The 26,684-nt window shown below is 43.2% G+C and overlaps 1 protein-coding gene across 21 annotated transcripts in view; it reads left to right on the top strand.

Moving 5' to 3' along the window:
• HMBOX1 (homeobox containing 1) overlaps positions 1-25,472 on the top strand; it is a 175,269-nt gene extending 149,797 nt beyond the window's left edge. For 5 of the 21 annotated variants that reach the window (XM_054499506.2, XM_054499502.2, XM_054499501.2 and 2 more), the window contains 4 exons: positions 5,722-5,804; positions 7,931-8,026; positions 9,525-9,619; positions 11,588-25,472. In XM_054499506.2, coding sequence (XP_054355481.1) covers positions 5,722-5,804; positions 7,931-8,026; positions 9,525-9,619; positions 11,588-11,725 — 412 coding nt within the window. In that variant the 3' untranslated portion in view covers positions 11,726-25,472. Of the gene's footprint in view, positions 1-5,721; positions 5,805-7,930; positions 8,027-9,524; positions 9,620-9,860; positions 9,966-11,587 lie in introns of all 21 variants that reach the window. The other 16 variants (XM_054499495.2, XM_063669391.1, XM_054499493.2 and 13 more) reach the window with 6 other exon arrangements.
• The last annotated feature ends 1,212 nt before the right edge of the window (positions 25,473-26,684 follow it).

Consider the following 26,684-nt stretch of genomic DNA (forward strand, 5'->3'; position numbering starts at 1 on the left):
TACCTCCTTTTGTCAGTAGTTAGAAACTGCAGCCATCTTCCTCTTGATGCTTCCTTTTTTCTGAGCAACTACTATATCCTCCTTGTCAGAGCACATGTGAAAAAGACTCAGAGGATTTTAGTTGACATTAAATTCAGATATGTATATAATGTAGTGTGGTCCTAGGGTGGCCACATAATTTATTGTCCAAAGCGGGACACTCTGGGGGATTAAGATGGGATTTGTTAATAATCCCAGATAACAGCACTATCTCAGGCAAACCAGGGTGTATGACCACCTTTATGTAAGCCCTATAGTGTAATCAGATCACATCACTAGTTGCCTTCTGTTTTTCAAGTATGTCTTAAGTTTTTATGCCTTCATATTTTCATCTTTACTGTTAATGTTGCCTTTGCCTTTCCAATGCCTGCAGCCTGTGCACCCCTCAGAAGCCTGCCCAATTCAGTGAGCTTTCCCAGATCAGCCCAGTCCATAGAGATATCACTCTTTTCTGAATTTAACATGTTGTTTTATACTTAATTAGAAGATAGATGCATTTTATTTTGTCACAGTTATGTTTTGACTCCTTTTATTATTTAGCTTTTTTATATCTTCTTCTCAAACCATAATCAGGTCCCATATTTTGAAATTACTCATACCCCTCAAGTACAATGCCTTATGCATAGTCATGTAATACATAGTTGTTTGCTATTTTATTTCCTGATCTACCTTTATCTTCAAAAAACTCTTCTACTTATATCAATATTGTGTGTCTTTTCTCACAAAAAAGTTTTAAGAGTTTTGCAGTAAAAAATCTTATTACTCTTTAAACTTAAATATTTACCATGAGGTACTATAAATGTCATTTTATCAGTTTAGATTATACTGTATATCTTGAATTAATATTTTTTAAACATTGAAACATTACAGAAATAGAGAAAGAAGAAAGTTGTGCTAACAGTCCTTTGTATATACCTCCAGCTGCAGTAGCACATTTCAATGAAAATTCATATTTTTTAATAGGCCTACATTTCTTAATTACAAAAATAACAGGTCTTTAATAGAGAAGAAAGGATTAATTAGTTACCAGGCTTAGAGATTTAAAACCATATTGAATCAGTTCTTATTTTCTTTAGCCTTCGATTTGGAGAAAGTTACTGATTTCCTTTTTTACTCTGGTCTTCTTTATTTTATATGGTTAGATCCTAAAAATACAGATTAATCTTTAATTAAATTTAATTAATTTTAAACCTTTTTAACTCAGTACAAAAAATTATATATACCATGAATAATTGCGAATTCTAATTTAGCTTCCAGAGATAGCATGGCTTTATCTATTTGTCACAAGAACAGAAATCACAATCCTAATATTTTCTAGCTGGTCGAAATACACTTTCCAAACATAAATAGTTACAGAGTTGTATTGATCATTAAACTATTTCTTAAATATTGTACTGTCTCCCCCAAGTTCTCTTCTTAAAAAGTAATTTATAAAAATAGCATGTGTTTATTTCAGAAATTCAACAGAGAAGCATATAAGGCAGAATGTCAATTTTCTTTAAATTTTTTCTTATTTCTCCAAGAAAAAGTGAAAATCGTTCTTAATTGCCACCAATATTTTCCTGTTTTTGCCCCCATCCCCAACACTCTCGCTTCTTTGAGATAGTCATTGCTAACCCCTTAGTACGTATCCTTCAAGATCCGTTTTGCAATACCTCTTTGCCCTCTCTTGTTAGCAGTTCATTTACTGTGAGATCCATTTCTTTTGGAGGCCCCCACACTGGGTTGGTGGTGCCTTTGTCTATCATTGTTGACTCGTCAACACTATCATTAGTGGGCAGCGCGTGTGAGGATGAGTCAGACTTGTACCCTGGCATCAGGTGGTTTTCAGTGTAGTAGAAGACAGATGTATACAGTGATAACTATAATACAAGATGAAAGCTATGTAAGAGAGGAACAGATGAAGTGCGGTGGGATTCATAGGGCAAAGAAAATACCTTTGATTGGCCAAGAGGTGATATTTGAGCTGTACCCTGAAAGATGGATAAGATTTGCACTGCGGGGTCGGGAAGGCAAAAAGCTGATGTACTTGCAAGAGAAAGGCACAGAGATGCAAGGAGCTTACAGAGTTATTCCATTTTCCTGGGTGGTAGCATGCATATATGGGAGTAGCAGATAAAGATGTAGCGGTTGTTTGGGGGGGACTTTGAACACCTCTATAATAAACCTTTGAGAATTTCTGAACAGGATAGTGACTAGAGATGTGCTTTAGGAATACTAATCAGGCATTGGAGGGGGTACAGTGTCATTACAGGCTTTGCAGTCACTTGGAAAAAAAGTTGTCACAATGAGGTGCACTGGCCAAAGAGCTATTGCTTAAAAGGAACCCGTAGGTCTTAGCAACTACTGTATCCCATCAAATCTAAGAAGGCCTTGATTGTAAGACACACCTTATTTGACGTACCAGTAAGGGAGACAAAACACCACCAATTATAAAATGCATCCTGACTTCAGAGATCACAATAATGAAGAAATATGTATTATAAAAACAGTGAAGTAAGATCACTATATGGGCACAGGGAAAAGATGAGATATGCAGGAAAGAAAGGAGAGGGTTGAGAAAATGAAAGGAAGGGGAATGAGGTCAAAGACAAAAGTGGAGAAGTTGACCTTGAAGAGGAGGAGAGTGCATGCATCTTCCTCTGCCGTAAGACAAATGAATGAGTAATGCTCAGAACAGTGTACAAGTTGAGAAGCCAAGCAATTAACTCGTATTAAATAATATCCATCTTCATAAGAGAGAAAGCAAGGTCATCTGCAAAAAGTGACAGTGGTCAGTTTGAGGGCTTGGGGTAAGAGAGTGTAAAGTTTTCAGGTAAGTGAGGCAGGAAAGATGGGATATGAAAGGCAATTGGTTAGAAAAGACCAATAGAATTACCAACAGAAATGAGGGTCCCAGTTAAGGTTGAAAAATGTGGATTTATTAAAAAAACCAATTGGCCCTATTTTATGACTTTGTCCAGGAACACTTGGTCCCCTGAGAGAAGGATGGAAGAAAATAAATGGAAGTTGCTTTCTGCAGGGTAGGAGATTGGCTGGACAGGTATGGTGGAAGGACAGAAAAGCTAAACAATCTAGTTTCTCCTAAGGGAAGTTGCTGATTTCACATGCCATGGAGTTCAGGCTAAGAAAAGAGAGGTGAAGCCCAAAGAGGAGAGATAAACAGATTGTTTTTGTTTTTGTAACTGGTGGGTGGGGGGATTAAGCAGTTAGAAATAATAAAGAAAGTGAAGAACAAATTATTTTGAAGAGGAGGCATAGGTAAATACAAAGTTGACTGGGGAATTTCAGAATTTAAGATCATGGAGGTAGAGTTCCAAGGGTTAAGCCTTGAAGATAAAGTGTTGTCTTTCTGGCGAACAGATGGGAGTATATCTTTGTGTATCTTGGAAACCTCTAAGGCACCCCGTTTATTTCAGTGTGAAGTCTTCTTAAGGAACAGACAAGGGTCTTCACAAGCTGGCCCCATCCCACCTTTCCAGGCCAGTATCTCATCATTGCTTTGTACAAGCCCCATGTTCTAGCCACATTTAACTCTTCTCTATGCCCAGAGTCCTCAAAAGCTTTTATCTACCATTTTGCCTTTGCACATGCTGTTCCCTTTTATATAAAATGCTCTTCCTTCTCTTCTCTGCCTTGCAACCTCCTGCGCATTCTGTAGACCTAACTCAGATGGCACTCCTCAGTGACGCCTTTCCAGGCTCCTGCCAACAACACCGAACACGCCTTCATCCGTGCTCCCTCAGTGCTCTGTCCATACATCCTATGGCATTTCACCACAGGATATTGACTTACATTGTCTCTCTCTAGTAGACTGTGAACACTTCAGAGTCAGAAACTATATCATCTTTCTTTACCCACAGTGACAAGCACATATTAGGTTCTTAGTATCTGCTTTTCATTTTTGTTAAATTTTGTGTAAATGAACTCATCCAGTACATCTCAGAAGTTATGACCTGTGCATTTAGGTCACCTGGAAATCTTGTTAAAATTCAGATTCTGATTTAGTAAGTCTGAGGTGGGGTCTGAGATTCTGCCATTCTAACTGGCTCCTAGGTGACAGCCATGCTGTTAGTTCTCAGAGTTAATCCAAAGCATCTCAGCCTAAGTAAATAGGCATAGGGCAGAGACAAAAGCATTAGAAATGTGAAAGTGAAGCGATGATGAGGGTAGTGACTTGGAAAAATCCTCCGTATGAACACTGGAGTCCCAGAAATGATAGGAGAAAATCATGCAGGAAGAGATGCTCAAATAAAGCAGAAGACCATGGTGGAGGGTGGTAGTTGACAAGACTGGGAGGATATAGCTATATGACTTACGTTTTACAGAAGAAAAAGGTGGTTAGGTGGGGGCAGCTGCTGTGAGTCAGGACTGCATCAGATGAGGTTAAGTAAATAAATAACTGGCAGTGAAGCCATGCCCTCCAAGGAGGAGTAGGCAATGAGAGGAGGGAGTAGTGTTAGGAGCTGGGTTTGCAGGTGATCCTCAGGAAGGGCTGGGGCCTCCAGAGCTATTCACAGTAGGATGGCATTTCCACCAATGCAGACAGGAGTGCTGAAGGCATAAGAAAGGCTGGATTACAGGGAAAGGAAAACCCCTGAAGACATGGTAGGTGCTAGAATTTGACAGGGGCCCATTTCCTGATTGGAAGTTTCCAAGTTCAAACCATGAAAGTTCTCCTTTTCTTTTTTTAAACTCATGGGTGACTGAAAAAGTAGCACTAATAAGCATTCTATTCCCACATGCAGTCTGATGGGTCTGAGAATTCTAAGGATGGGTTCAGTAAATTAATCTTTTTTTAAAGTACTATTGTACTTTAAAAAGTGCAAAAGTAATACATACTTTTTTAACAAATGAAAAAGAAAATGTTTAAACTCCTCCCACTAAGCCCCCTCCCCACAAATCAGTAACTGGTATTTAAGCTTACTGTGTAGTCTTCCAGCTTTCATCTATGCAAACTTATATACACATAGGAATTTTTAAATTCTGTAATGGTATTTTCATATTATTATTGGTATAATACCAATATTGAAAATAATGGTGTTTTCAATATTATTCTGCGGATAGTTTTCCTCACTTAGAAATATGTCATAAACATCCCTCCGGGTCAGTGGACAGAACTCTAACTTATTTTTTCCTACTAGTTTTAAACAGCTATGTGTAAGTATAGATATCCCATAATTTGTTCTGCCATTCTACTAATGGATACTTGGGTAATTTCCAATTTTTGCTACTACAAACAGTTGGACAATAAAAAAAAGTCCTATTGTTACCAGTGCCTAAATAATATAACTCTGTGACTTGAATCAGTCACACATATCAAAAATAACTTTTATATCAATGACATCTTTTAATGAAGCACAGCAGTATGTAGACCTGTTTTGTCCCATATAATAGCCACTAGTCACATGGAGGTATTCAAATTTAAATTAGATAAAATAAAATTCAAATTCCATCTCTGACATTAGCCTCCTTTCAAGTGCTCAGTAGCCATTTGTGAGTTGTGGCTACCATACTGGACAGCATAGAAGATTCTGCTCTCACAGAACATTCCATTCGACAGCCTGGACCTAGACACTTGAGTGTGGCATCTTACAGAATATATTTTTCAATGAGTTAGTGTTTTAATGAGAGTATGTTTGAAAAATAAAAACTCTGTGTCTGTATCGGTTGCCTCTGCAGTTACTTCAATGAGAATCAATACCCAGATGAAGCAAAGAGGGAAGAAATTGCAAACGCTTGCAATGCAGTTATACAGAAGCCAGGTAAGGTCGCAGGCACAGCCTTGCTCTGCGGTGCAGCACAGCGCTTGGTTACAGGTTGGCATCTAGGACACTTAATCTTATACATGCCTTGGCATGGTGCTCCCGGCTCAGTCTGTGCCATCCTTCCGCAGGTGGCCAGTGCCCTGTCCTGCTCACACAGTACTTCTGAGGGATGTTTTTATGGTACTCAAAATCAAATGCTCACATAGGAGAGTCTTCAAGGAGTGACCCTACATGAGATATGAGACCTTGAAATTACTATTTTTTTAATGTGTAGATTTCCTTTTCTAAGAATTTAGCTAAAAGATATTATGAAATAATGTTAAAGTTTTAAATATTTAAGCAAGCTTTGTCAATATAAGATTAAGATAGAATTTTTATTTTTTTTATTTTTTTTATTTTTATTATTATTATACTTTACGTTTTATGGTACATGTGCGCAATGTGCAGGTAAGTTACATATGTATACATGTGCCATGCTGGTGCGCTGCACCCACTAACTCGTCATCTAGCATTAGGTATATCTCCCAGTGCTATCCCTCCCCCCTCCCCCCACCCCACAACAGTCCCCGAAGTGTGATGTTCCCCTTCTTTTTTAAAACAATTGTTATAAATTGTAAAATGCTATATTTCTCTTTGGGGAAAGAATTCTTTTTGTAGTTAGTTTCTATCTCCTTTCCACATTGAGATGACTTCTACTTAGCTAAGAAAAATTTAGGGCAGTACCATTTTGAAGTCCTGTTGTTCCAAAGTCAACAAACCCACTTAAATATTTCAAATGTATTTTCTTCCTTGTGCTAAAATATTATTTCACATTTTACAGATTTTGTTAAACATAAACCATTTTCAGTTAATAGATCCAATTGATTTCCATGTGGCCAGTTATTTTGATTGGCCTAAAGGCTACATACAAAAGTATCAATGTTTTATAGAAATTAAGCAGACCTTCATTCTCCCTCACCCAGAAGCCAGACTTCTAGCAATGTAGACCCTACAAACTGCTCCAGTGACACACAAGTGAAAGGAATCTGTACCCTGTTTCAAACATGCCAAAAGTCCCAGCCCTAAAGCTGTGCAGAAACTTGAACTCTCCCTGGAACATTTTGCCCCCGTATCATCAAGGCCCTAACAAACCTGCTTTCTGGTTTCTTCACCCACTGTGGATTAATAGCCGAAAAACAAAAGGAAAGGTGAGGAGGGAATGTTACAGGGGGGTCTGTATTGGCAAGCATGGTACTATCCATAAAAAAATCACACTGGACTTCAAAGATGGTAAATCTAAAATGCAACTTGAATTGTGCTATGTAGTCCAACCCAGTTACAATAATGGATAGTCATAGCGGCCTTCAGCCTTCAAGAAAACATGTATAATATCCTCTGTCCTAAGACAGCAGGTAATTAGTTAACATAAGGCCTTAAAGATGTAAGTAAATTTCTGTTGTCTGGATAGTTGATAAAGAATAACTTATCTGGGGTTGTTGTGGTGGCTCACGCCTGTAATCCCAGTATTTTGGGAGGCCAAGGTGGGCAGATCGCTTGAGCCCAGGAGTTGGAGGCTACCCTGGGCAACATGGCGAGACCCGATCTCTACAAAAACCACAAAAGTTAGCCTGGTATGGTGGCCTGGGCCTGTAGTCCCAGCTGCCCGGGGGGCTGAGGTGGGAGGAGCACTTGAGCCCAGGAGGTCAAGGCTGCAGTGAGCTATAATTGCACCACCGCATTCCAGCCTGGGTAAGAGAATGAGACCCTTTCTCAAAAAAATAAAAAAAGAATAACTTATTCTGATAGAATAATGGTAATTAAATGAAGCCCCCATCGTACTGTCACATGAACGTGGATCTGACACCCTAGCCAAATGACTTTGTGGAATTCTCTAATATTATGTATGGCTTTCCGAATTGAAGCATGTTGTGTTACTAGTTGTTGTTTTTGTATTCATTTACATATTTATTCAGTAATTGGGGTGTTTACATGGTACCAGGTAATACTTTAAAAATCCCTCTGCATCTATAGTTTTGGCAATAAATGTAATCAAAAACAACAAAATAAAAATATTAGGCCTTAAAACTAGTTTATTCTTGGATCCCAGATACAGATTATCTGAATTTTATTGCATGTATTCACAGGCAAAAAACTGTCAGATCTGGAAAGAGTTACCTCCCTGAAAGTATATAATTGGTTTGCTAACAGAAGGAAGGAGATCAAGAGGAGAGCCAATATTGGTAATGTATCAGTGAGGCTGCTTTTCTTTTGTGCAGCAGTTGTGAACGTCATGTTTATATTAAGATTAACTGCAGTTTAGAAACTGCAAGTCTAAAGGATCCTAACTTCTTTTTTTTTTTTTTTTTTTTTTTTGAGACGGAGTTTCACTCTTGTTGCCCAGGCTGGAGGGCAGTGGTGCGATCTTGGCTGACCACAACCTCTGCCTCCTGGGTTCAAGTGGTTCTCCTGCCTCAACCTCCTGAGTAGCTGGGATTATGGGCATGCGCCACCAAACCTGGCTAATTTTGTATTTTTAGTAGAGATGGGGTTTCTCTATGTTGGTCAGGCTGGTCTCGAACTCCCGACCTCAGGTGATCGTCCGCCTCGGCCTCCCAAAGTGCTGGGATTACAGGCATGAGCCACCGTGCCGGATCTTAACTTCTAGGCCTAAAAAAATTGCCTAATGTCTTTCATTGTGTTTTTAATAAACCACAGTTAGTATTATTTACACTATTTGTAGTGTAATGGTAATGACATTATTATTTATAAAACTCATTGTTCTTAAAGTTCTAGAATATAGAATTAGACATGGCCCCTGAGCAATTGATTACTCCTGTGGTACATTTGAAAGATACTTGTAAGATCTTGAGAAAGGGAATGTAATACCCAGAATTTCTTTATTATTACTGGACTATGACTTAGATATTAGGAAACAATTGATTAATGGTTTGGAATGAAAGAGACTTAATAGACAAGGAACGCAGCAAAAGGCAGAGATAAAGAGCATTTAAGAAATATGAATTCTTGATGTAATCATTTATGTATATATACACATATCAAAACATCACCTTGTACACCATAAATATATACAATGTTTATTAATTATATTTCAATAAAGCTGAACAGAGAAAACAAAAATGCCAAAAGTGCCTTAGAGGGAACTATGAATACAACTGAAAAAGGAAGAAATAAAGGATTTGTTCCCATTCAAAACTGTAACAGTAATAAACAAGAATAAGAAATTTAAGTTGGTGAGTCAGGTGGGATGTTGGTTTTTAGCTTCTAAAATTGCATTTCATTTCTTCCATCCAAGTACTAACCAGGCCTGACCCTGCTTAGCTTCCAAGATCAGACGAGATCGGGCGCATTGAGCGTGGTATGGGCATAGAATGCATTTCATTTCCTTTCCTCTGTAAATACACTTTTTATTCATCAGTACAGTTCTCATATGCTTTATAGAACCCCAAGATAGGAGGACTGTTTAGTTAGTTAGCAAGTATTTATGAAGCGCCTAACATGCACAGCAGCAGAGACCCCAGAATGGCAAATGTGTCCCTCCCCTGACCTACATGCAGTTGAATTTCATCCGTCTTACAAGTCTTAAAAGAAACAAATATAGAGAAATATAGGTTCTTGTTTAATTACATTCTAATTTCCTTAGCACAAAAATTCATTCAGTGTTTCAGCCATTGTGATAAGGTAACAGATAATTTAGGGATCTATTTGCTTTTTTCGAAGAAGCAGCAATCCTGGAGAGTCATGGGATAGATGTGCAGAGTCCAGGAGGCCACTCAAACAGTGATGATGTCGACGGGAATGACTACTCTGAGCAGGTGAGCCCCTGCGCAGCTGAGCGAGATTCTTGGTGCCTGAGCAGGGGGGATAGTGGGACAGCTTAGTTCCATGGGTGTGGCTGATGGGGTGGGGGAGGGGAGACAGTCACTGTCCCTCCACTCTGCTCCTGTGTCTAGTTAGATTTCATGTAATTTGAAAGGAATGTGGTAAGATTCGGTTGTCCTGTTGAATTTGTGAGAGATCGTTATTCACCCACATGGATTTATTGTCATACAACAGGATACTTGGCAAGTACGCAATGGGGAGGAGGAGGAGGGAAGAAGTTCAGAGGGAGGCAGAGAAGCAGAGAAGGTAGAAGAAGAGAGGAGGATCTGATCCAAACAAGCAAGTTACACCATTCACGACACACACTCAGTGTTTGAGAAATACTAGGGGCAGCTGGACCCCGTGCCTAAACATGTACCGACGCAGGGCACGATGGAAGGCCCCACTCACTCTGGCCCCACTGCAGTGGGAACCCTCCTGCCCAAAGGAGTGGTTCTTCCAGAGTCTCTGGCACACTGACACATGCATCCTCTCATAAGTGCAATACCTGCATGACTCTTCACCTCACCCCGATTTATTCTGCATTGCTTTTGGGGAAAATGTATTTAATTGTAGCCACTGCATGGAGTAATTCAGTAACTAAGACCGTGGGAGTCCCTCCTCGACCCCCACATAGATGTTGACAGATTTCATTAAAATTTTGATCAGATTTAAATTTCCATTTGGAATATGCAGAGAACGCATGGTACCTTCCCCTAGACCACAGCAAGAAAACTTCTGCTCATTTTTCTGGGGTCTGTGCTTTTTTCTTGCCCCCCAGCCAGCTCATATAGTCCAATGTGTTCTTTAATAGCCTCTGTTTACCACACACCTAGAATGCATGCAAGTGTGTGCTGATCCCTTTGTAAATTCTAAAAACTAATCTTTGAACATCAGAAGGAAACAATGTTGTCCACACTTCCAAAGAACTACCATTTTTTTCCATTTAGGACTCTAGTTCATAGCCCCAAGAGAATATTCTGTAAGTCTTTCTGTTCGGAAACATTCCTCTTATTTTTCAATCTACCCACATAGATGGATCATTTCCATCTTTTTTTTACAGATGCCCTAAGGGCAGCACATTCCATGTTTTGTTTGTTTTTTTCCTTAAGGGACTTACCCTTTCCAAAGCTCTTTGATACAGAGTTCCCCTGAAGATGACAGGTGAGAAACGTACCCCTTATTTGTAACACCATCTTCAGTGCCTGACGTACATCCTGCAATGCCAGCTTCCTTCACAGCTTTATTGTTTAACACATTGAGCTGCGCAGGGAGGACAGCTTCACACTTGTTCTAGGTAAGACGACTGCCGCTCCCCTTGCACAGCTGCCTCCAGCAGGAGAGCTCAACACCTTCCTCCCCTTTCTCCCGTAGCCATTTTCGGCAGTGACATGTGTCCTGTTGTAATGGAGAATTCTTTTTTTCTTTTTTTTACAAAAATGTATTTTTTATCTGTAAGATGTAATTGTAAGTTCTGTCTAGTTTTCTCAGAGAGGGACCATGAATTCTAATAATCTATTTGTAAGAGCAGCAATCTGGAATTTAATAGCTCACTAGTATGGCCTTCAGTGATTAGTGCTATATTTGTTACAAACAGAAAGATCCAAATTGTTGGTTTTATATCAATCACTGCAGGTTTGATCATCATCACCAGCAATCTTATTAATAGAATGAACAGAATTCTGTGACGAAAACCATTTTTTGTGCTTTTTACTTGTTGAATCATAAAATTATCAACTGAAAATCTTTGGACCTATATCCATTCAGTGTCTACTTAAATACAATTTACCTCTATTTTATCATGAGCCCCTCCCCCAGTTTCCTCCCACAGATGTTCTGCCTCCCCTTGCCCCAGCATGTCTCTCTGTGACTAAAGAATTCTTCCAGTCCACTAATAACATTTCTTATTTCTGCACATCTAGGATGACAGTACGAGCCATAGTGACCACCAAGACCCCATCTCATTAGCTGTGGAAATGGCAGCAGTCAACCACACTATCTTGGCATTGGCCCGACAAGGAGCCAACGAAATCAAGACAGAGGCCCTGGATGATGACTGATAGGGAGGTTAAACATGACAAGTTAACTTAGTTTAGACGTAGCACCTTAGCAGACTTTCCTCGGTCCTTAACATGTGTTCTTACAGTATAACTTGCAGTTTCTTGTATGTCAGGTAGCCGTTAGGGTCTTGTTCTGTGAAGATGGCATGGTGCCCTCAGCCTTTGCATATACTCTCTCAGTATTAATTCCCAGTAAATAATAACCAACCAACCAACCAACCAAACTTCCCTCTCCCAGCCCCCGAGGCTAGAAAATCTTGCTGCTCCGTCTTAGCATTCCAAGAAAGTGCTTCCAGGTATTTAGATAGCCCTCAGTTCTCAAATATTAGACTACATGTAAAATCTTGGGTACCTTTAGATTCTTGTAACACTAGTCTGTACCCCCTTTTCCTTCCCCAAGACTGATAGGCTGCAAGCTGAGGTCGTGGCACAGGAATGACAGACACCATTTGGGGAGTATCCACAGAGTCAAAGGAACACTAGAATCCCCACCTCAGCGTGAGGATGATTGATTTCCAGCTGCAATAAGCCGTGCCTCATTATAGCCACACTGTGGCTAGATTATACTTCTTTGGGTGCTGTGCTAAGAATGTCAATGGAAAAAGCCGATCTCAGATTTTGTTTGAAGTTAACATGCCTGACACAGACATCCTTTCCTCTCACAAGCTGTGTGACTTAGTAGATAAAATACTGCCTTCTGCCTTTGGGACCATGATTAAAAACAAAGACAAAAACCAAAAGTCATAAAAAAACAAAAAACCCAGCTTGAGAGCATTGGAAAAAAAATATGAGCTGAATGTCTAATGGATGCTAAGTCCAGTTTTCAGAACCACTGTACATTCCACGGCACAGTTAGCAGTGCCTGCCTGGAAAAGTTTTGGAGGTCATCGTGGAAGTTGCTTTGCCTCCTGTCAGTGTCCCCTTTCCCTGCTACCAAAAAAGTCTTTCAAGGATGGAGCTAAGGTCAAAAATGAGTGAAAAAACTTGCAGTGTTTGTATCCATTAAATGGAAGCCCCCTCAATCTGAGAGGTCACTAGAGGACTTCATAGTGGGGTTGTGCTGCCTATCACAGATGCAGACACTTGTCCAGATAGGAGCAGAGAAAAGCAGGGGACGTTTCCTACTCACATTGTGGCTGTATGAGAACACGATGGGACTGCTTTGCTGTTCTTTACTCTGTCCTTGGAGAGGTGTGAAAAGCTGTATTGCTACAGGCAATTTATTTAATAATTGGAAGCCATATTGATAATGGATGTGGTAATATTTGTAAAGTTTAATCTACTTTAAGCGGCAGTAACTAATGGAATTTTTTTCCTTGATCACATATGTAGCACTTTTGTTACTTTTTAAAGATATTTATATTTGATAAATCTTTTTTTCATTTTGAGAACTCAAAATACCAAACAGTGAACTTGCGTTCTAAAGTCACCCTGTGATCACCTTGTCATCTAGTAGCAAAATGATGAACTATTCATGCATCAAAGAAAATTACATCTGCTGGCCTTGTATGAAAATGATCTCTTGGCATCCCGATTAAATGACACACTGTCACTGTGGGTAAGAGGAAAGAGCCTTCAATGTAGCAGCACAGGGTGCACCTGAAAGAGGTATAACTGCTGTGGATTTTCTGCCTCGCTCCATCTCTCCTATGTATAATGAAGCCTTGTTTAAAGGGGCATGTGGGGCTGGATGTTAAGCAGGGCTTTTTTGTCCATTACCTGAAAACAATTTCTAAGATAAAAGGAAGGTGCCATTTCCTTACCTCTTCACCCATCCTCCTCCACCAAATGTATTCAACTTAAAACTATGAGAGAGAGAGACTGAATGACCTTCCTCACTTTTCCCTTTCTCATTCAGGAGATACTGAATATCCGCCAGTTTCTAGTTGGTTTCCTTCCACTTAAGGCACACGCTGACTGCATCATTTCCTTATCTGTTAATCCTGCTTATGTGAGTGTGAGGAAAGTCTCTGAGAGGGCATGAAAGTGCCACCTTATATATGTCTGTGACTTTAAAGAGCTATATGCAGGGCCTGGTCCCACTTTTGTCCATGGATTTCAGGGGGAAAAATATATATGTACTTTTTTCAGCTTCCAAGCATTGAAGTAAAGTGGAGCCGTCTCTTCTGTTTTACTGTATTACTTGAACCAACAAATTCAAGAGTAGCATTTGTTATTCTCAGGAATGAGCCTCCCACCACCCCCCACCGACTCATATTCTTTCTTGATTTATCTTTTTATTTCAATTAGGAGATTGTGTTGTCTTCCTTTCCTTTTATTTTGCTTAGAGGAAATGTAACATATTCCCATTTTTGTGGAATTTTGACTGCTTATTCTCAATTGAATCAGAAAGTACAAGGAGACAGAGAAAAAATCCACTCTGACAAGCCACATCCATGATTGATTGTAAGGAGATTATTATAATTGATAGCTTCTTTATCATGGGATTGCTAGTATCATTTGTACTTGCTGGTCTTTTTAAAGCAACAGACTCAAACTGTTAAGACAGCTGCAGTTTCTAAAGAAATATAAAGATTGCCGTAGATGCACTCAGAGGTTTCATTGTTTTAACACCTTTAAGGAAGAAAAAAAGCTTCAGAGAATACAGGCAAGTTCGCATCCATGAAGGACAGTACCAGACCCTATATGGCAATGTGGTAAAACTGAAAGAATATTTCTGCCACTGCAGGAAAATGTCCTGGAGAGCTCAGTGGGAACAGGAGGAAGGCATCTTCCACTCACAGTTGTTCTTGTCATTGGAGAAGACTGCTGGCTGCTCTGAAGACCCACTGCCTTACATGTCACTTTTGCTTTTTCACCAAGAGTGAGAATTTACTTCCTTTGGGCCTAGATTTAAACCTGTTAGTTTTCTGTTTGTCACCAAGTTCAATTCTGCCATCTTGTCCAGGCCACCTTGGTTCTTGTAATGGTGTGTGTCGCTGCTACTGTTATATTTCTAGTGTCTTTAGGTAGTATATTTCTCTCTTAAGCTTTTTCAGGTCTTAGAGGTGGAATTAAAATAGAAACCCTAAAATTCCTTATTACTGAAGGAAAAGCAGCCAGGCTCTAAAAACTCACACTGTATGCTTCTTGGTTGTTCCACCACTCCTGTTGTACTTCACGCTCTCTTTCAGGCCCCAGGGGACTCCCGCAGGGGCTGTTCCTTCCTGTCGAGGAGGACTTTCAAAGGTCCTTTGAAGTGGGGTGTGGGGGAACTTGCCAACAGGTATTCATATAATTTGTTATTTGTTTAAAGACACCTTAATTGAATTACTATGGTCAGATGGGTAAACTTCCCAAACTTTAAAAACACTGACACAGGGACCTTTTAAAATGGGTCATCTTGATGAGATCTCTGCCCATCTGTTGATAACCCTAACAGTGGATGAAGTCTGGGGAGGGCAATACCCTGCATTCTTATCTGAGCCCTTCAGTGCTATTCAGTCCCAAATGTTTTGATTTGTTTCAACAAAGTCTGTAATGTTGGAGTGCCCTTACAGCAATTTTCTTCACAATCAAAATCACAATCCTTTAAGTGGTTAATAAATGTAGTTGCCTTCCACTCACTTATGACTCTGGACAGTCCCCACCCCTGTCACTCACAAGGGCAGTCCTCCCACCCCACCCCCATATTCACATTCCCATGGCCCATCACAGGAAGAAGGAACCTGGGGCAGAGAGGAGGAAAATCATTAAGGCAGAAGTGTGCACATCCAGTTCTCTAGTTCTTGGTAGATTTATGGTGGCAGCCAGTTCAGTGATCACCACCACCTATGTTAGGTCCATGTATCCAGATATATTTTACCTCAAAGGAGATGACTGAAGAATTCACCAATATAGTTATTTCCTTTCTGCCTGTTTAACGTTTGTCTTTAAGAAATGTTGGCTTTAGAAACTTCTCCCTTGGATATCAATCATCAGGCACACCAAGTATAAACAGACTCATTGAATCAAGAGTCTCCAGCCTCATCCTGTGAATAGCTCCTCTTCTGTTTCCCTCTGACTAGGCCTTCAGCTGACTTCTTTGCTGGAATTTTCTAATCTTGTGACAGCAGGGAAAAGTAGCTGGATGTGGTCCATCTCTTAACACAAACACTCCTCCCTGTCTTGACCAGCTATGTATTCCACTGACCAGCCCCATCATCTCTGCCCTCAACAGTGGAAATGATCCCTTTCCCACAGATGTTCTCCCTCCCTCCTTCCCTTCCCCTTCCTACAAATGTGAACTCTTAAGTCTTTACTCTCTGGTTTTCAGAAGGGTTTGGTTACAAGCAGTCTTCCCATTTAATTTGTGGCTCTGCCTTTTAAAATTGTTTTTCGTCTTTTGTTGTTCAGAGAACAACCAGAGTATTTTCTCCCCAGTGTGTCCCAACAGATTCTTAGGCAATAATTTTTCTTGTTGATGATCCTGTGCTCAGTAGCACACTACATTGAAGAACCCTGGCCGTCACCATTGTGTCTTGGTTTCTGTGTTAATCTCTGTGATCTGAATCATGTCAGAGTGATGATAGAGTTTGTCATTTTGTTGTGATTATTAGTAATGTTTTACTACTGTATTCCTTGGGGCTGCATTGAGACCAGCCAAATCCATTTATAGCTTTACTGAGCCAGATTGATTTGTCAGGATTTCCCAAGTGAAAGTTGGGCACATTGCCCAGCTCCTGCTGGTGGTATCTTTGGGGAGTGTGGGATGGGGTGGGGGGATGTCCTGGGGCAGGGGTGGGAATGACACATATAAGGCATTCCATTTTTTTTTTTTTTTTTTTTTTGCTTGTGCTCATTAAATAGCAAGGGTGTTCACTCGGGATTTGGGGATCAGTTGTCAGCCATGTTGAATTTGGCAAACTGAGCTGTGTGCCCTGAAAGCCCTCTTTTTATTTCTTCATTTCCATATTGTCTGACTTACTTCACCTAGGAATACCTGAGTTATCCAGTCCAGTGTTGCCTGATGAGAGTGGAAGGTTTTCCTGGAGAGGCAGCTGTCCATGGCCAGGTCATCTGTCAGGATGTTATGGTGGTGTGCGGTCAGAGCAGAGGGCCTTTCTTTTCCTGTACTGTGCTCTACTTCCTTATGCATGCTTGGTTTCAAAGATGACCGCCACTTTAAAAGAAAGATTTCCTCACAGCTCTCCAGAGAACTATCATACTAAGGTGATAGGAAAGGCTTCTCGGATACAAGCCAACAAGTCAGTTTTCTGATTACAGAAACTCCTCTCACAGGTTGTGTTTGGAAAGGCTGTTCTCCATTCCACTTATAAACTGAAAGTGATAAGCTACTGTCTTGTGATCTTGCAGGGTCAGTGGTTGACTCACTCATCTCTGAAAGGTAACTTTGTTCATATCTATGTATTTCCAAACCTGGAAGCTTGTAAATTGAAAGTTTCAGTATTAGCTTTATTATTCTTTCTTGGTGAGGAATAGAAATGGCAGCAAAAAGAAAGCCAACAATCTGAAAACTCCAGTCTCCTCTAACACTGGCTTTGTTTTAAATCAAGATGGGAAGAGATACATGAGGGGAGGGAGGGAAGATGTGCCGGCTGCCCTTTCTTATCTCAGTGATGTAGATGCCTCGGGATTATAGGCATGTGGATCACTGAACCTCTTTTTTGTCGTTCTTCCTATGACATTTGTGGCGGAACTTTCTCGTTGATTCTGTTCACATGAAATGTGACAAGCATTTTTACACCATGAGACAGTTTACTGCCCACATGCCACACCCATTGTCTGTCTCATCAGCCAGCCCCGTAACCACACCCAGAGGGGTGCACCTGCAGGGGAGCCATGCCTTTCTCCTCTCCAGACTCCTGACACTCCTTTCACGTGGCAGGTTTGCAGGTTGGTCGGCCCCGGTCTGGACAGCTGCGTCCGTGCCTGCTCGGCTGCCCTCCAGTTGGTCGGTGTGGCTGGCGTGGGCATGCACCCCCTGGCTCACACTTGAGAAGTCTTGGGATGCCGGCTCCCTCGACTCCATTTTCATTTTCTTTTAAGTAAGAGTGGCTCTGTGTAGCCATAATTAACTCTCAAATTCACATTGGTGTGCTGTGATCAAATGGAGGTTGGACTGAATCTTTTCAAATTGTAACCATGGTAATTGAGGGGGGTGGCATAGAATGAATATATAAAAATATAATGGCAATTGTTCTGAATGACTGAGTGTCCTCCTGACATGTAATTAGCTGTTTTAGCAGGATGTAGATTGGCATGGTCATAATTAAAAGAATTTCTGTCTTTTATGTGATTGGAAATGGCAACGCTCCCATCCCCTGTTCCCTCTTAGCACTAATGCTCCCAAGAACATTTGGAACAGCAGCTCCGTAAACTAAAATAATGACATGGTGCTCGTGTTCTCCCCTAAGTGAAACAGCAGAATTTGGAGTTGTTTCAGCTTCAAAATGGAAGCCTTTGATTATTGTTCCCCATTTGACTTCTAAGTTCTTTGAAATTTCACTCAACATCCAGTTCCAACTTGCTCCACCTCTGGCAGAAACCACAGTCAGGACCCCAGAAGGAGTGCATTCCAGCCCATGGTCTGACCAGCTCCGGGCCCTTGCTTGCTTAACTTGAGGACGTTGCTGCTTGTTGGGCTCTCTGGGATCTTCAGATTTCCCTTGGTTGCTTGATATTTCCATTGCTGTCACTATCAGAAAGCATTTCCCAAACAGAAGTTTACAGAAAATTGAATCGAGGTTTCCTCATTGAATCCTAAGACTCAAAGCAGACAACATGACAGGACACACATAACTAACACAGGCTTTAAACAGGTGGAGGCGTGAATGGAGTACTATTCACGACATTCTAAAGCTACTGGAGCACAGGACACATGTGTCTGTGCGCTCCTCTCACACCCCTTACTCAGCAGCTGCCCCGCTCCCGCCATTGCCGTTGCCCTGAGTCTTCCCCACTGTTCTGCTGTGCCAGTGTGAGCATCTCCCCGGCACTCAAGTCCATGTTCTCTCCCTCCCACTCTTCCTCCTGTCTCTTCCAAGCTCCCTGTCGCACAGGGCATCATGTGGGCTTGATGCCGTACACAGTCCCTGACCATGGCCCCCTACTCTTCTCCGGAAGTGTCACACTAGACAGGAGCTGCTGAGTCACCAACTCACCTTTCCCTAGAATGTGGGTTTGTTTTTTCTCCCCCATCACTTGCAGAGGTCTTTATTCAATTATATGATCAAGAATGAGTCTACAAGAATACCAGCACCAGACATAGTGCCAAATGGCCTTTTGTAAGCTGTTTCGTGCCCTTGAGGCTCACACTTGTGCTGGGTGAGCCCGGGACCGTAAGCCTTTCCTTTTCTAGGTCTGGACACTCCAGGGTTGGTTAGGCTAGCCACTGGGGAGAATACAGCTCTGGCCTTTTTTCATATTTTGCTGCTTCTCTTTGTACAGATATTTCCCCCTCCACATACCAAAAGGAATCCTAACCTAGTTGAAATGCTAGTTGCAATTCAGTTTCATGAGAATGCTGAAGTAGGCTGCTGATTTAAAATTTTCCTCTTCCCTGAAAATATACACACCTAGAGAATTTAGGGAAAGGCTCTTAGGGCTTGGGAATCTTATCTTTTCATTCCCCACAAAATACCTACAAAGAAATGTCTAGTATTCCCTCAGTATTCCTCCTCGTATAGGCTCTGAAAGCAACCTCATTCCCACCCAGTCCTTGCACACCGGCATTCAAGATCCATGCATGCAGGTGTTGAAACTGTTTTCTTTGGGATCCTATCTTTATGACAACTGGAATGATTACAGATTTATGACCCCAAAGAGTAGAGCATTCCTTTTCCTATTTTCCCAGCTGCTAAAATATGACTATCTCCATTAGAATTTAGAATCCGTCTTAAGCTTAGAGATGGTAAGAGCTGACTGGATGAGTCTAATTCTGTGATTTGTTAGACATGCATTAAAACCGTCAGCAGAACATTCTGATGATCCACGTACACTCAAAGAAAACACAATTAACACCACAGTTAAAACCTTCTAATGGAGCCCCTGTCTTAGGGATCAAGGTATTAGAGGTGCTGCTTCAGGGATGGTGCTACTTCAAAAGAACTGAAGTTGGAGAGACACCTCCCTTCCCAAATGCTTCTGCAGGCCACTCTGGTGATTCAGAAAACCCCAACCATATACTTCTTTACCAGCAGCCCCCACCCTTTTCCGTAACTCAGCTTACCAAAATCAGTGAAAATTGAGGCAGTGCTTGCCCATGAAATATGTGGTTTTTGAACAAAAACCCCAGAAGTTATTCTTGTAGGAAACTAAAGATGCCACCATTGTAAATCATAATACTACAGAGACAAATGCACAGGTCTCCCGAGCACCCCAAAGTCAATACAGCCCATGTTTTCTGAGCACGTACTGTGTGCTGGGCACCGTGCTGGACATGTGTGCTGCCTCATGACCCAACACCAAGTAAGTCAGCTCGTCCTTGGCAAGGCAAGTCTCCCCTCATTTCTTTCATTTCACTAGGACGTTCATCTTCAAAGAACAGACCGCATAGGATGGTCTGCCCTCTCTGAACACTAACCTGGTTTGTTTTCTCATGCAGCAGTGCCAGCTAGCCCCCGAGGCGCGCCGTGGCATCACCCCCACCTCTGTGAGCTGAACTCCCTCTGTGAGGGTCTGGACGCAACGGCCCCTCCAGAGTCTTCCTCCTTGGTCAGTGATGAGGACAGGAGTGCAGGGAGGCGCCGCAGTAGTTGACAGGGTGGGAAGCCTGTGTGGCCGAGGGGAACTTGAACTCCGGCACCCCTTGCCTGCAGTTAGCCAAGGCAGAGACCAGGAAACCCTCTTGTGCTTCCCATCTTTCTCAGCTCTTGTAGCGCTTCCCTGGCCATTCCTTCGGGACTCGTGCTGTGTTCAGGGGCATCTTGCTCAGCTGGCCCCTCCTCCTCTCTAGAAATCGAGGGTCTGGGGGTCTGGAATGAGATCAGTGTCTGCTCTGCCTCAGGCCTCCCTGGCTCCTCATGGGCCCTGACTGCGAAGAAATAACAGTTGCTGGAGACATATCTTGATTTGGGGTCAGCGTAAGAACTTTCTAGAACCCAGAATCCAACCAAGGCGTGAGCTCCTTTGAGGTAGAGGTCTGGTTCCTGTCCTGCCACATTTCATGTGGAACTGTGGTGACTGTTGTCAGGGACACTGAACAAGGGACATGGGTGCCAAGCTGACCTGAGGACTCAGTTAACTAAAGTTCCACATTTCTTCCCTCCTCCCCTTGTCTACCTCTTTTCCATCACACATAAGTGGTCCTCTGGGGGTTGGCTCTCTCATGGTCTTTCTCTTCTGATCTGCTCTGCCCCGTCATGGGCATCTTGGAACCACCTCAGAAGCAAGGCCACAGCTGTGGACTGGTCCTCGTGAGAGTCTCCCTGGATCCTCTGTACCTGTAATAGGTACACAGTTACATTATTATCCAACTTCCAATCCCCAAAAAGCCTCCTTAATTTGAAATAGAAAAGGTATATGTGCCTTGCATTTTGTTATCGGTCCAGATTTTGCATCTGGTGGTGGCTGGGGTGCCATTGGGATTTTGGAATGGGAGCAGTTTGATTCTTCCCTCAGAAGGAACTCATGGCTCTCACAAACCAGTGTCTGTGGCAGTGACAAGTCACAGAATTTGTGTTTCAAGGCTTATTCCTTCTTCCCTTTAGGACTTTTTCAACTTCCTGTCACTTCAGGCTGAGTCTCAATTTCAATCATGTTTTGTGTCTTCCTTTGAGCACAGAAACCTCTCCTTTTCTTCCATTACTGGTACTAAGATCCCAGCGTAAACTCATGAGAGTCATTTTTCCACCTCATCATTCGTTGGGCTATTAAGCCCGAACACAGAATGACATTAGTGTTATACTAATGTAAGCAGCAACCACTCTGGTGATGTTCCATTGAACTCTTTTGTTCTTAAACCAGATTCACGGCAGGCAGGCACAGAGTTAGAAGAGTGGGCTGCATGAAGACGCACGCTCAGCGGTGGCTGCTTTCAAGCAGCATTGTTTTTTGCCTTGAAAACCATATTTCATTATGTTAGAATCGGTGATCCCCTTAATACTGCATCTCTGAAAATGGGCACCATGAAACCAAAACCAAAGTTCTGGAGGTGGGGGAGTGGAGCTTTTCTTTCGAAGCACTGGGAGCTTGGGCAGGGCATCCCCTGACTGCCCCTTAGTTTTGCCGGAGCACTCGGAAGGGCCTCCTCTTTTCCTAGTAGTTGCCTCATGTTGACCCTAGAAAGCAAGTGTGTGCAGCCTGTGCCTCCCCGACCCATGGCGGGCGTCTAGATCAGGCCCTAGGAGCTTCCCCACCCCTGCCTCTTCTAGCCACTTCCCCGGGGGGCTGTAGAGCACGGTCACGGGAAGGCCTCTGCTGGGTCGACTCCCCGGCCCCTGAGCCATCACACCACTGGCGTCTTCAGACACACCTTGGCTGCGAGGCAGGACACTCCCCCTGCCGAGAGACGCCATGTGCATCATCATTGCCTCCCCTGGAAGAGCCCACAGCCTTCTATGACCTCCCCCCGGGCTCGCCCTGCCTTCCACGGCCATGGTCACGTTGGGTATGCAGTACCTTTCAAGGATAAATTTTTGTTTATGTTTTTTAAGTGCCTAAGCAAGATACAGACCTCTGGAACCTGCCAGAGAGTCGGCCTATGCCCTGTCCCCATCCCTCCCCACCCTGCACTGGCCCTTGAGGGTGGGCACAGGGCGGCTGCCCCTCTCCAGTGTCCCTGGCGTTCTGCAGGCAGAACAAGGCAGGGACAAGCTAGCAGGAGAGATCGCTTCACAGCCACATCAGGCTGGCTTCGTCACTGTTTTCCAGCGTTTCTTTCTTTAGGGCTGTTTCTGTTATGTGGTTTTGGTCTTGGTTCATAGAGAATTTAAGAGTCTGCTTAGGGAAATCTCAGTAGCCACTAAGAAGACAGGAGAGCAAGACAGCCTCAGAGCAGCATTCCGGCTCTGGCTTTGGTAGGAGTTGGAAATGTGTCCACATCCAAGAGGGCGAAGCGTCGAATCATCCTAGCTCATGAGCCCGCTGACTCACCTGCCAGCGTGAGCCACCGGAGCCCCAGCTGCCTTTCCAAGCCCTCTCTGCCTAGACTAGAGGGATCAGGGTGTCTGCTCACGAGGGCTTGGGAAAGCCAGCAGTCGGGCGTTGAGATCCAAAGTGTGTCTTTGGAAATGAGTGTGAGAGTATTTGTTTCTTTTTTAAAAAATAATTTAAGTCTGACCTAAATACGGGGCCTTTATTCTGTGATGGGTGTACGACAGATTATTTTGTGACTGCACTCTGTTCAAATCACATCACTAAGCAGCGCTGAGATGATTTGTTGGTGCATTAAAAGGTTTTGCAACATGGAACAATCCATACCCAGGCACTTTATTTTCATTAATAATCCAGCATTTTTGTTCAGACAATGTAATAACCCAAACACTGGGTATTCATATTTGACACATGGGCAAATTTGCCAGTGGAATGGAATTGTGACCTGATAGAGAAGGGAAGGCAGGCTGACGAAGGTGATCGAATGGGAGAACAGTGCTGTGGTGATCATGAGAAAGAGGTTTTTCTGTAGCATGTAAACCAAACCGGACCCTTGGCCGTTCGTCGTCCCTCAGTTCTCCAGATGCTATTTTTTGCAGGTTCTACCAAGTGCTTGTTGATTACCCTAGCTGTAATTATCTAGGGAAGAGATGAATGTAAGTGAGAGTGCAGAGCACTGGGGAGGGTGACAGTGAAATGCAATTAGAGGCAGCAAGAGAGTCCTAGTCTGTTCTCACATAACCGGACTTGAACGCTCCAGCGCGAACAGAGTGCTGGGGGTGGATTCCACTGCCGAACCAAGGCAGCTTTGCTTTACTCTTCAGCATGGGGGTGGTAACTAGCTGCACAGCAAGTTATGAAATGGAAAGCAAGCTTAACAGCTGTAATCTCGTCGGATACCCTGGAGCAGATGCCTGGGGATTGCCTGAAGTGTTTAGCATCCACCAAATAGTTGAGTTTCTAAGATGGGCCATGCGGGATCCCTGCTACACGGGCGTAGGGGCAGCGCGCTCCTCCCTGCCTCGGCTGCTGTGTGTCTTAGTCTTTGTGTTTCCCCTTGGCGTCTCCTCTGGTCCCTGTCCATCTTGTGCACCATGTGTCCCTGAGGGCGAGTCACACCTGTGTCTTGAGTCTGCTGTAAGGTGTTCAGTCTACCTCAAGGGGTCATCATGGTAAGCTCTATCCCACGGCATCCTCCGTCCATCACCACACACACTGGAATGTATCCCCCCCGCCCTGCCCCTTCGATAACCTCCTGACCCTGTCTTTCCTGTAATCACCACAAACTCCTAGTGCAAATTGGATGCTGCTTTAAATGTGAAAACAATTGTTCAAAAGCTATAAAATCTGAATGAAAGCTGAAGCTGAATTTATAAGCCTTGTTGCATATGAGCCAAAAGTGCAAAAAGCTCTATATGAACTAACCTGCCACTCGTATAAATATAAATATATATAAATATATTAAAATCAGACTGTTCTACAAAATTGTGTATTTGTATTTTTGTGTACGTACAATTTTCTGCTAAGCAGAAGGAGGATGTAGTATAGGATGCTGTGAGAAGAGATTTGGTTTAATCCTATTTCTTTGTTACTTATTTTTGTTAACATCAGATGCCTGTCTTTGTCTTATATGTGTATGACACTGTTTGGAAAGCTGCAGTATCTCTCTTCCTGAGGTCCAGAGGCCATTAAAGAATAAACATGGGGCTTAGAGGTGTCTTGGCCACCAAACACAGGTAAGCCAACAGAGTTCGGCTCCCATATGCGATGTGGTGGGACCTGGGGCCTGGAGCCGCTTGTACTCCTGGGGTGGGACTGAGGGAGGGAAAGGGCTCCCCCACTTCAGGCTGGTCACCGTATGTTGACTTCCCTCTGGGAAGCAAAATTCCACTCGTAAAAATCAGCTTCCAAGACAAAAGATGATCCGATGTCACTTCTGGGTCACCAGGAAGGGACACAGGATCTCTCTGAACTTTGGAACAGACCCTCATATTTTGGGGCCAGAAGTTTGCCCAGAAAGCAGCAGGTGGCTCTGCCTGGCTGTAGAGCCCAGCTCATTGGCCGTCCCTGGGCTTCCTCTCCCTCTTCCGAGTAGTTGCTGCCTTTCTTCAGATCAGGTTACCACAATGCCTCCCCACTGCTGACGCTTCATCCCCCACACCTCCAGCCCCAGTTACCTGGAGCTTCTCAGAACCCACTTTGCCGGTGCTAAAACACAAGAGGGGGTGAAAGTGGCTGCCAGTAATGGCCAGAAACCAACCACCAGAGGCCAGGCTGAAAGACAAGCTCCGGGTGTCTAGGGGCTGACGGGCCAAGCATGTGGCAGGTCCCAGGCCCCACCCACTGCTGCCATCCGCCTCTGAGCTCCACGGTGGTCCCACTAATGGGAACCTCCTCTAGGGAGAGTGATACTGCACCTTCACCTGTAGGACTCATATTTATAACAATGTGTAATGGCTGTAGCAAAAAGCCCTTGTTTCTAGATGTAAATGGTCAAAGAAACAAGCGCTCTATTGTATTGAATAAAATAGTTCAAATGAGTCCTGTATCATTGTATCTCCTATTCTGGATTAGTGCCTTTTGGACAGTAGACTGTTCTGTAATTAAAATGTAGTATACTGCTTTTTTGTACAGTTTTGTTTTAATAAAACTTTTTTTTAATTTGTGTTTATTTTAGTATTGTACCTATTAGAGAATAAAATGTATAACTGAATACAGACTGGCTGGGATTTCTTTGGATCAAAGGGATCATTTGGGAAGTGACCGACCCAAACAAAGAGATGGAAGTGTTCCATTTTGAACAGTGGTCCCTTTGTGCGTTTAAAATGACTGGGGAAGGCTCGCGCGGACTGCTGCACGCCACCTGGGTAAGAGGGCAACACCGAGCCAGGAAAGCCCCTCTACACGTTCCACTCCCTGACCCTCCAGCCTGTGTTTGGCACGTGTCCAGATGACACCAGGAGAGGCTGTGCCTTCTGGGAGTCCCCAGATTGCACCCTCAGTATGGCACATGCCCACCTGGCCTGCCTTCTCCCCACCATCTTCAAGCTACACGATCACAAAGATCTCGCCGCCCCTAAAACCATCAGGATCCTAGCAGCTCTCCCCGCACTGGGAGTGCAGCCTCTGACTTACGCCGAGTGGCTGAAGCCCATGCAGCTTTTCTCTTCCATTCCAGGCCACGCCCTGAGCCTCATTTTCTTAAAAGAGCTCTGTCTCTTGGGGCTGCACCTTCAGCAGTAAATAAAAAACACAGTAAATAAAGCCAAGCTTTCATTATTGGTTTTCTCTAAAGGCTTCCATTGGTTGGCATCAAATTCTTAAGCTGGACTCAAGGACAAGGTGCCCTGGCTTCCCTCTCCCTTCTCAGAGGAAACCTAAGACACAAAGGGTATGTCTTCTTCACATGCATCACGAGAAAAGATTATGCAAAATTTTCAGCTGCTGCAAACCCTGTTGAAGTTGCCAAGTAGAGGCGGGGAGGGGTTCGCGGTTGGGGTGTGAGGGTAGGGGCCAGCCCTGAGGACATCCCCACCCATGTTCCCCTTTCTTGGCCCTAGATTGCTATTTCTGCTTCAGCAGAAACGCTGATGAACCAACCTTCCCACAGCCCACCCAACCCTTCTCCATGAGTACCACATAGCCCAGACATCTCCTGACTGCCCTGTGTCCTCAGAGCACTCTAGGGCCAACTCCCTCAACCCCCCAGGCCCTCCTGGGTGCATCAGTGCCACCCTACCATGGCACCCATCAGGACAGCTTGCTTCTGTGCGCTCCATGAGGATAGGCACAGGGTAAGTATGTGAATGTTAGTTAAGTGACTGACAGTGAGTGGAACGAATGAACTGGGCGTGACATCCATTAGAGCCCATTTCAGGGTCTGGGCAACTCTGAAAAGACCACACAGCCTTAGGCAAACAAACGA

The sequence above is a fragment of the Pongo pygmaeus genome, chromosome 7, assembly GCF_028885625.2.
Source record: "Pongo pygmaeus isolate AG05252 chromosome 7, NHGRI_mPonPyg2-v2.0_pri, whole genome shotgun sequence".
Lineage (NCBI taxonomy): Eukaryota > Metazoa > Chordata > Mammalia > Primates > Hominidae > Pongo > Pongo pygmaeus.